The sequence below is a fragment of the Leptodactylus fuscus genome, chromosome 2 (genome assembly GCF_031893055.1).
Source record: "Leptodactylus fuscus isolate aLepFus1 chromosome 2, aLepFus1.hap2, whole genome shotgun sequence".
Lineage (NCBI taxonomy): Eukaryota > Metazoa > Chordata > Amphibia > Anura > Leptodactylidae > Leptodactylus > Leptodactylus fuscus.
In genome coordinates this window covers 266,476,780-266,489,252 of record NC_134266.1, presented here as the reverse complement: position 1 = coordinate 266,489,252, position 12,473 = coordinate 266,476,780, and the positions used below count along the sequence as shown (strand labels likewise).

The window sequence follows — 12,473 nt, the reverse complement described above, 5'->3', positions numbered from 1 at the left end:
TACTGCCCCATATGAATATAAGAGTATAACAACTATAATACTGCCCCCTATGTACAAGAATATAACTACTATAATACTGCTCCTATGTACAAGAATATAACTACTATAATACTACTCTTATGTACAAGAATATAACTACTATAATACTGCTCCTATGTACAGGAATATAACTACTATAATACTGCTCCTAAGTACAAGAATATAACTACTGTAATACTGCTCCTATGTACAAGAATATAACTACTATAATACTACTCTTATGTACAAGAATATAACTACTATAATACTACTCCTATATACAAGAATATAACTACTATAATACTACCTCCTATGTACAAGAATATAACTACTATAATACTACTCCTATGTACAAGAATATAACTACTATAATACTGCTCATATGTACAAGAATATAACTACTATAATACTACTCCTATGTATAAGAATATAATTACTATGATACTACTCCTATGTACAAGAATATAACTACTATAATACTACTCCTATATATAAGAATATAACTACTATAATACTACTCCTATGTACAAGAATATAACTACTATAATACTACTCCTATGTATAAAAATATAATTACTATGATACTACTCCTATGTACAAGAATATAACTACTATAATACTACTCCTATATACAAGAATATAACTACTATAATACTACTCCTATGTACAAGAATATAACTACTATATTACTACTCCTATGTACAAGAATATAACTACTATAATACTGCTCCTATGTACAAGAATATAACTACTATAATACTGCTCCTATGTACAAGAATATAACAACTATAATACTGCTCCTATGTACAAGAATATAACTACTATAATACTACTCCTATATACAAGAATATAACTACTATAATACTACCTCCTATGTACAAGAATATAACTACTATAATACTACTCCTATGTACAAGAATATAACTACTATAATACTACTCCTATGTACAAGAATATAACTACTATAATACTGCTCATATGTACAAGAATATAACTACTATAATACTACTCCTATGTACAAGAATATAACTACTATAATACTGCTCCTATGTACAAGAATATAACTACTATAATACTACTCCTATGTACAAGAATATAACTACTATAATACTACCTCCTATGTACAAGAATATAACTACTATAATACTGCTCCTACGTACAAGAATATAACTACTATAATACTACTCTTATGTACAAGAATATAACTACTATAATACTGCTCCTATGTACAGGAATATAACTACTATAATACTGCTCATATGTACAAGAATATAACTACTATAATACTACTCCTATGTACAAGAATATAATTACTATGATACTACTCCTATGTACAAGAATATAACTACTATAATACTACTCCTATATACAAGAATATAACTACTATAATACTACTCCTATGTACAAGAATATAACTACTATATTACTACTCCTATGTACAAGAATATAACTACTATAATACTGCTCCTATGTACAAGAATATAACTACTATAATACTGCTCCTATGTACAAGAATATAACTACTATAATACTACCTCCTATGTACAAGAATATAACTACTATAATACTGCTCCTATGTACAAGAATATAACAACTATAATACTGCTCCTATGTACAAGAATATAACTACTATAATACTGCCTCTATGTACAAGAATATAACTACTATAATACTGCTCCTATGTACAAGAATATAACAACTATAATACTGCTCCTATGTACAAGAATATAACTACTATAATACTGCTCCTATGTGCAAGAATATAACTACTATAATACTGCCCCTATGTACAAGAATATAACTACTATAATACTACCTCATATGTACAAGAATATAACTACTATAATACTGCTCCTATGTACAAGAATATAACAACTATAATACTGCTCCTATGTACAAGAATATAACTACTATAATACTGCTCCTATGTGCAAGAATATAACTACTATAATACTGCCCCTATGTACAAGAATATAACTACTATAATACTACCTCATATGTACAAGAATATAACTACTATAATACTGCTCCTATGTACAAGAATATAACTACTATAATACTACCTCCTATGTACAAGAATATAACTACTATAATACTGCTCCTATGTACAAGAATATAACTACTATAATACTGCCTCTATGTACAAGAATATAACTACTATAATACTGCTCCTATGTACAAGAATATAACTACTATAATACTACCTCCTATGTACAAGAATATAACTAATATAATGCTGCCCCCTATGTACAAGAATATAACTACTATAATACTACTCCTATGTACAAGAATATAACTACTATAATACTACTCCTATGTACAAGAATATAACTACTATAATACTGCTCCTATGTACAAGAATATAACTAATATAATACTACCCCTATATACAAGAATATAACTACTATAATGCTGCCCCCTATGTACAAGAATATAACTACTATAATACTACTCCTATGTACAAGAATATAACTACTATAATACTACTCCTATGTACAAGAATATAACTACTATAATACTACTCTTATGTACAAGAATATAACTACTATAATACTGCTCCTATGTACAGGAATATAACTACTATAATACTGCTCATATGTACAAGAATATAACAACTATAATACTGCTCCTATGTACAAGAATATAACTACTATAATACTGCCTCTATGTACAAGAATATAACTACTATAATACTGCTCCTATGTACAAGAATATAACAACTATAATACTGCTCCTATGTACAAGAATATAACTACTATAATACTGCTCCTATGTGCAAGAATATAACTACTATAATACTGCCCCTATGTACAAGAATATAACTACTATAATACTACCTCATATGTACAAGAATATAACTACTATAATACTGCTCCTATGTACAAGAATATAACAACTATAATACTGCTCCTATGTACAAGAATATAACTACTATAATACTGCTCCTATGTGCAAGAATATAACTACTATAATACTGCCCCTATGTACAAGAATATAACTACTATAATACTACCTCATATGTACAAGAATATAACTACTATAATACTGCTCCTATGTACAAGAATATAACTACTATAATACTACCTCCTATGTACAAGAATATAACTACTATAATACTGCTCCTATGTACAAGAATATAACTACTATAATACTGCCTCTATGTACAAGAATATAACTACTATAATACTGCTCCTATGTACAAGAATATAACTACTATAATACTACCTCCTATGTACAAGAATATAACTAATATAATGCTGCCCCCTATGTACAAGAATATAACTACTATAATACTACTCCTATGTACAAGAATATAACTACTATAATACTACTCCTATGTACAAGAATATAACTACTATAATACTGCTCCTATGTACAAGAATATAACTAATATAATACTACCCCTATATACAAGAATATAACTACTATAATGCTGCCCCCTATGTACAAGAATATAACTACTATAATACTACTCCTATGTACAAGAATATAACTACTATAATACTACTCCTATGTACAAGAATATAACTACTATAATACTACTCCTATGTACAAGAATATAACTACTATAATACTACCTCATATGTACAAGAATATAACTACTATAATACTACCTCCTATGTACAAGAATATAACTACTATAATACTGCTCCTATGTACAAGAATATAACAACTATAATACTGCTCCTATGTACAAGAATATAACTACTATAATACTACTCCTATATACAAGAATATAACTACTATAATACTACCTCCTATGTACAAGAATATAACTACTATAATACTACTCCTATGTACAAGAATATAACTACTATAATACTACTCCTATGTACAAGAATATAACTACTATAATACTGCTCATATGTACAAGAATATAACTACTATAATACTACTCCTATGTACAAGAATATAACTACTATAATACTGCTCCTATGTACAAGAATATAACTACTATAATACTGCCCCCTATGTATATAAGAATATAACTACTATAATACTGCCCCCTATGTACAAGAATATAACTACTATAATACTGCTCCTATGTACAAGAATATAACTACTATAATACTACTCTTATGTACAAGAATATAACTACTATAATACTGCTCCTATGTACAAGAATATAACTACTATAATACTGCCTCTATGTACAAGAATATAACTACTATAATACTGCTCCTATGTACAAGAATATAACAACTATAATACTGCTCCTATGTACAAGAATATAACTACTATAATACTGCTCCTATGTGCAAGAATATAACTACTATAATACTGCCCCTATGTACAAGAATATAACTACTATAATACTACCTCATATGTACAAGAATATAACTACTATAATACTGCTCCTATGTACAAGAATATAACAACTATAATACTGCTCCTATGTACAAGAATATAACTACTATAATACTGCTCCTATGTGCAAGAATATAACTACTATAATACTGCCCCTATGTACAAGAATATAACTACTATAATACTACCTCATATGTACAAGAATATAACTACTATAATACTGCTCCTATGTACAAGAATATAACTACTATAATACTACCTCCTATGTACAAGAATATAACTACTATAATACTGCTCCTATGTACAAGAATATAACTACTATAATACTGCCTCTATGTACAAGAATATAACTACTATAATACTGCTCCTATGTACAAGAATATAACTACTATAATACTACCTCCTATGTACAAGAATATAACTAATATAATGCTGCCCCCTATGTACAAGAATATAACTACTATAATACTACTCCTATGTACAAGAATATAACTACTATAATACTACTCCTATGTACAAGAATATAACTACTATAATACTGCTCCTATGTACAAGAATATAACTAATATAATACTACCCCTATATACAAGAATATAACTACTATAATGCTGCCCCCTATGTACAAGAATATAACTAGTATAATACTACTCCTATGTACAAGAATATAACTACTATAATACTACTCCTATGTACAAGAATATAACTACTATAATACTACTCCTATGTACAAGAATATAACTACTATAATACTACCTCATATGTACAAGAATATAACTACTATAATACTACCTCCTATGTACAAGAATATAACTACTATAATACTGCTCCTATGTACAAGAATATAACAACTATAATACTGCTCCTATGTACAAGAATATAACTACTATAATACTACTCCTATATACAAGAATATAACTACTATAATACTACCTCCTATGTACAAGAATATAACTACTATAATACTACTCCTATGTACAAGAATATAACTACTATAATACTACTCCTATGTACAAGAATATAACTACTATAATACTGCTCATATGTACAAGAATATAACTACTATAATACTGCTCCTATGTACAAGAATATAACTACTATAATACTGCCCCCTATGTATATAAGAATATAACTACTATAATACTGCCCCCTATGTACAAGAATATAACTACTATAATACTGCTCCTATGTACAAGAATATAACTACTATAATACTACTCTTATGTACAAGAATATAACTACTATAATACTGCTCCTATGTACAGGAATATAACTACTATAATACTGCTCATATGTACAAGAATATAACTACTATAATACTACTCCTATGTACAAGAATATAATTACTATGATACTACTCCTATGTACAAGAATATAACTACTATAATACTACTCCTATGTACAAGAATATAACTACTATATTACTACTCCTATGTACAAGAATATAACTACTATAATACTGCTCCTATGTACAAGAATATAACTACTATAATACTGCTCCTATGTACAGGAATATAACTACTATAATACTGCTCCTATGTACAAGAATATAACTACTATAATACTACTTCTATGTACAAGAATATAACTACTATAATACTGCCTCCTATGTACAAGAATATAACTACTATAATACTACTCCTATGTACAAGAATATAACTACTATAATACTACTTCTATGTACAAGAATATAACTACTATAATACTACTCTTATGTACAAGAATATAACTACTATATTACTGCTCCTATGTACAAGAATATAACTACTATAATACTACTCCTATGTACAAGAATATAACTACTATAATACTGCTCCTATGTACAAGAATATAACTACTATAATACTACTCCTATGTACAAGAATATAACTACTATAATACTGCTCCTATGTACAAGTATATAACTACTATTCTCTCTGTATGGTCTATGGGACACTGTAAGAATTATCAGCAATCTCTGGAATGAATGTCCTGTAATGAATATTCTACAATTATTGTGTGTGTGATATCTGGATGAGATATATGAGGGGAATTTCCATTCTTCTTTCACATGGGGCCTGGGGTGATTCATCCAGGAATGAGGGGGCAGCAGGATAAGACTTTCCCATTATTTGCTATGTAGGGTCACTGCCCATGATTTGTCTCCGGTGAGAGGTGATTGTCCTGTTTATGTATTTTACAATAACACCTTCCCTAGCAGGACGGGGCCTGTACCCTGACGGAAAGGACGTGACTCAAAGTTTCAAGGTCTGGATGATGTTTTTGTATTGGGTGTATTCGCTATACTAAACCAAGATAAATTCTTCTGTTCTCTGATTGGCTAAGAGGGATCACCTGACCCCCTACTGACTATTTTCTTGGTCCTAGTCCTCTGGATACTATTGGACCCACTAGCAAAATATTAGTACATGTGTCCTAATATTAGATTGTCCAGGTATAGAGAACAACTACCATAAGATTGGTTTTTCTGCAATTCTGGTCTGTAGGGGGCAGTATCCCAATGAAACAATTAGCGCTGTATTTAAAGGAGTTGTATCAGATCAAAAAAGGAAACAATGTTGCTCATATCCATGGACCATGTATGGTATTGTGGCTTGGCTTTAAGGGATTGTCCAGGATTTGGGGCCATACTCACTATGGCTAAATGCATACAAGTAGTCATTGTGAATACTTGTCATGCGGCTTTACCCTACAAAAAAATCCTAAAACTGTGTATATATGGTAGAGGGGGCATTATGGTATCCAGTGGGACCTGATCGTGTGAAATCCGAGGGACAATAGGGGCGTCAGTCTATAGGTGTCCAATTATACGGTACAACCTGGGTGGTAGGCCATGTGCAGTTCCTTGGAAAATCCTTGGATATTTTGCACCTTCTCTTTCTGGTGCAGAGTTTTCCAGTTTTTCAGCCCGACTTTCCCATCTCCTGGATCAATGACAGGGCCATAAATCTTGTAACTGCGGGATATGATGTGCCGATTAACCTCTAGTCTGAAAGCTACACGAGGCCTAATGGGTTCTGGGCTCTGTTGGTGGGCCGTGTATGTGAGTATAGCCTGGAGTCATAGCCGTCAGCTCTCCAGAAGTTTGACCTTGATTACAGGAATTTAAGTTGAAAAAAAAATCCAGAAATGTGTTTTTGGATTTCTTTTTTTTTAAGGTTACACAAATGAGCCCGTTGCATCTACTTCAATGCATTGATACCAAATTTATATAGATTTTATATTACTCAATGTAAAGACCCCCCCAAAGTTTGTGCTAGAGATAAGTGAACTGGATTTGATGTGAACTTTCAAAAAGTTTCAGGTCTGAAACCTTCAGGGTTCACCACACATAAATCACTATTATGTTCTGGGCTGTCTTCAGACCCCTGGACCCCTTGTTGTCCTCTTTGGTTGTCTTTGGCCTCTTCTGGCCTCCTGGGTGAGATCACGCGCCTCGGGGGACCGCTGATGCTTGCTATTGGACATCATGACACTTGCGTTAAATTACCATGATGTCATTGTGCTTTATGAAATGAAACAGGTGGACGAACCTCATGAAAATTTGCAAAACTAATCTCGTAAAGTTGGCCCATCTCTGGTTTGTACTGGATGAGAAGAACCTGGCTTGAACCAAAAACATTTCTATACCTATGTGGGGTATTGTATCTTCAACTAAACATGAAGACCACACAGATCGGGTGAACCGGTGTGACCATGTTTTTCTAGTCCTGTGCAACCCCTATAATTGGGAATGGTAGCCCTCACGCCCCCTTAAAAAGTTGTTCTCATGGACTATATAACATTGTTGGATTCTCCTTTAGAATGACCATTAATATTTGATCAGGGGATACATCTTGAGGACCACTCACACAAAGGTCCTTAAGGTCCTACGGCACACCTTCTCTAAAGTACTAAGGGGTAAAGTAATGGGGTTCTCTACGCAACCTGGGAAACCCATATGGGTTCCATATGCCTGTATCGTGATTCCAACATTCGCTCTACACTATGATATATGTCTGTCTTATGTTATCGATACATTGATACTCATTAACCATTTACTTTCTTTATTTGTAGATCGAAGACATAGTCATGGCTACAAAAGTGTCTGCAGCTTGCGTCCTCCTGTTCCTGATCTCCTATGTGGAGTCTCAAGCCCCTAGCTCGAAACCAACTTGGCCAACATTCAAAGTTCCAGTGGTTCTACCTCAGTCAACCACTGGCTTGGAGAAACCTCAATTCGATGCGGAACCAAGGCTTGATGTGCCAGGCTCCTGTGGCCCCGAATGCCACAAACATTTCCCAATGCCTACTTTGGATGAACTGAAGAACAACATGGCCTACGAAACCTTGTATTCCAATGGGAGCCGCACTTTGACCGAAGTAGGGATTTATGTTTTTGCCAGCAGGCCAGATACTGAGAAAAGCCATGGGAAGTCCCGGCATAAAAGACAAATCTACGGATACGACAGCAGGTTTAGTATTTATGGGAAAGACTTCTTACTCAATTATCCTTTTTCAACGTCTGTAAAGTTGTCCACTGGTTGCACTGGCACGTTGGTGGCCGAGAAACATGTCCTTACTGCCGCCCATTGTATTCATGATGGCAAAAGTTATGTCAAAGGGGCACAGAAGCTCCGAGTTGGATTCTTGAAGCCCAAATACAAAGATGGAGGTAAAGGTCTCAACCAAACAAATTCCGGGTCTAGTGAAAAAATGAAATTCCAATGGATTCGAGTGAAAAGAACCCATGTCCCAAAAGGGTGGATTAAAGGCAATGCCAACGACATCGGCATGGATTACGACTACGCCTTGCTAGAACTTAAAAAACCTCACAAAAGGAAGTTCATGATGATCGGTGTAAGTCCAACTGGCCGACAGTTGCCCGGTGGAAGAATCCACTTCTCCGGCTTTGACAACGATAGACCGGGGAACCTAGTCTATCGATTCTGTGATGTCAAGGAAGAAACCTACGACCTACTTTACCAGCAATGCGATGCCCAACCTGGAGCCAGCGGATCGGGAGTTTATGTCAGGATGTGGAAGCGCGACCGACAGAAATGGGAGCGGAAGATTATCGGAATTTTTTCCGGGCACCAGTGGGTGGATAAAAATGGGGACAAGCAGGATTATAACGTAGCGGTGCGTATAACTCCTCTTAAGTATGCGCAAATCTGCTTTTGGATCAAAGGAAACTATATCGATTGCAGAGACGGATAACCAACATTTTTCCCAAAATTTTTTACAAAATTGGCTTTGGTTATAGGAAAGGCCAATGTATGAATGTACCGTTCAGTCAATGCAATGTGTTCTTCTTTCTTCTCTTGTTTGTGGAGATGTGAGAGTCTGCCAAGGACAATGGGAACGTTTCGACTTTAGCTTCTTTCACGCTACTAATAAGTCAACCAACTCTTCCAGACGTGCGTTGACGAATTGTGTTTTTCGCCTTTTGTTCCTCCCTCCCAAGCTTTAGCGTAGGTAATAAAAATGTCACGTAAAGTTTTATGGATTGGAGGCTTCATGTTAAGGCTGAGCGAGAGTCGGAAAGTTTTCGACAGTTGCCTATTTCCTCCCGAATATATAATATGCACTTTCCTCGGCTTCATTCTAAGACTGTAAATGTGTCGTATAAATTACTATTTTCCTACTGAATTTTTTATTCCTGCTGTTGACGTAGATGAGTTTTTTTATATCCATTTTTTTCCCCTTAAGTAGCTTCTAATCTCAGGATGTACAGAGTATGCATTAATGTATTATGAGGATGTCATTCCTCATTCAATTCGCACCGCTAACAATATTTTATAGATATTATTTCCTATACAACGCGTTTCGGGATTTGTCAAAAAGAAGAAAATTCTTGCCGGCACTTTGGAAGAAGCTTCAGAAAGTGTTTCAGAGGAGTCGTAACGCAGAGCAAAGATTAAAATTTATCAACCCTTGTCTGCGAAAACAGACAAAGGACTGGATGAACAATTATTTTAATGGAGTGAGGAGGAAATTTTTGAATTTCAATGTTTTCACACATCTGATGCCAAAAATTCTAAAGGAACAGGTTACTGTGACATCTTTCCGAAATGTTCTCCACGCAAAATTGTGGGCGTTTTTAAGCTTGGTCTGTGCGACTTTCTCCTACCCTAAGAGTCAAGGGGTTGAATCTTTTAAATTTTTACAATTTTTCAAAAATTTTTTTGTCTATTTTCGTCTAATCTCGAATTTTTTTTAAAAAAAAGGTATGTCCAAAGTGGAGCACGTACTTGTCAACTTACAGAATATTCAATTTCGTAGCTTGATATATATCCGAGACTTATATTGGTCCATATAGGTGCTACTTTTTTAGAATTTTTGAAGCTCAAATCAAATCAAACAAGCTTTATTGGCACATCCAAATAGATATTTGGCATTGCCAAAGCTAATAAAGTGGAGGGGAGAGTTGGATTCGGGTGGGTGAGTGGTGGGTATGGGGGTGGGGTGGGTGCTTTGGGGTATAACAGTCCGTGGAGTCTCATCTTCCTCTTAGTTGGTGACCGCTATATGGGGAGGTGGGGGGGGGGGGGTGGTGGTTTGGGGTATAACAGTCCGTGGAGTCTCATCTTCCTCTTAGTTGGTGACCACTATATGGGGAGGTGGGGGGGGTGATTTGGGGTATAACAGTCCGTGGAGTCTCATGTTCCTCTTAGTTGGTGACCGCTGGGGAGGTGGGGCAGGTGGTTTGGGGTATAACAGTCCGTGGAGTCTCATCTTCCTCTTAGTTGGTGACCGCTATATGGGGAGGTGGGGTGGGTGCTCTATTGATTTGAAGCATAAAGTGGGAGGTCTCTGTAACCTATTGAGCATGACAACAATGACAACCCAATGAACTTACAACACAATAAAGGAGGAAATCAAAAATATTCTAAACAGTCATGTGGGAGGGGCATTGACAACCACACATCTTTCTTGATAGATACAATCCATTGGCTAAAGGGAATCTGAATTCTACTATAATACCCACATGGGTAGCAATGGTTTCCAAAGTCCATATTATTTCCCCTCCTCCAATTTTTATCCAAGACTATGATGTTGCTTGCTGTGGCCTTATCACTACTAATCACAGCACCATACATTGTGTAGTGGTTGTTCTTGGTATTGCAGCTCACGCCCATTCCTTTGAATGGGACTGAGTTGCCGAATGGCCATGTGACCAATGGACGTGATGTCCCTGCTTAAGAAGAAGTGGAGCTGAATATTGTAGTCCTGGAGAAGAAGGATGGGGCTACTCTTGTGGCAATGAGAGATCAATGTGGTTTATGGAGACTTACGGGAAAAAGTTTGTAAAAAGTAAAAATCTTTCTCCTGTTAGCCATACCAGAAAATATGATAAATATATTTCTTACTTTTGGAAGGGAGCAAATTTGCATGGTCTTTCCTCAAAATGATGCACATACAAATCCAACCCTAGTGTAGTTTACAAACTACAAAGTTTATAATTTGTATCTAAAAGTTCTACATCACCTCCTAGTGGTTATGAAAGGCACAGCCAATCATATAATGCAATATTATTGTATCAAAATTCTTCAGCACAAATTTATTTTGTACAAAATTTCTGTAAACTCTTATTTGGATACAAAAAATGAAAATGAATAAACTTCTTGCATGGGCTGTAGTAAGTAAAGTTGCTTTCCTAGTGGTTTGAGTGGGTTACTGCGCACTTTATATGGTTTGCGTTGGAATGAACAGAAAATTAAATTTTTTTTCAAAAAATGAAATTAAAAAACATCAAAAATTTTTGAAAATGATTTTGTTTCCAATTGTGTAAGTTAATAGTTGTCTCCTGGTGCTAAGGCTGCGTTAGTAAATAAGTTGTATGCCTATTACTTCAGTTTCAATATTATACTTATTTATTGTAAAATATTTGTAGAACTTTTTAGATTCCCCCCAAAAAAGTTTTTTGGAAATTGAAAATGATGATAAATGACCATCCCAAATCTGGACATGTATGAAGGATGGGATTACATAGAGTGACCTGTGACCTTCAAGTTGTATGAACAGGTCAAGATAAACACTGGGCACTTTGTATTGTCACATAGACATTCCCGACATAGTTCTCGGAGGGGAAGAGATGGACGCTGAGGGATAAACACTACTTTAGGTGCACCTCGGTCAGAGTCTGGTCTGAACTTGCAGAATGGCCT

The 12,473-nt window shown here is 34.5% G+C and overlaps 1 protein-coding gene across 1 annotated transcript in view; it reads left to right on the top strand.

Annotated features, from left to right (window-relative positions):
* The window catches only part of PRSS23 (serine protease 23), a 43,675-nt gene extending 32,951 nt beyond the window's left edge, over window positions 1-10,724 (top strand). Inside the window, exon 2 of the mRNA XM_075266221.1 lies at window positions 8,380-10,724. Coding sequence (XP_075122322.1) covers window positions 8,395-9,522 — 1,128 coding nt within the window. The 5' untranslated portion in view covers window positions 8,380-8,394 and the 3' untranslated portion in view covers window positions 9,523-10,724. The remainder of the gene's footprint in view (window positions 1-8,379) is intronic.
* Window positions 10,725-12,473: the final 1,749 nt, after the last annotated feature.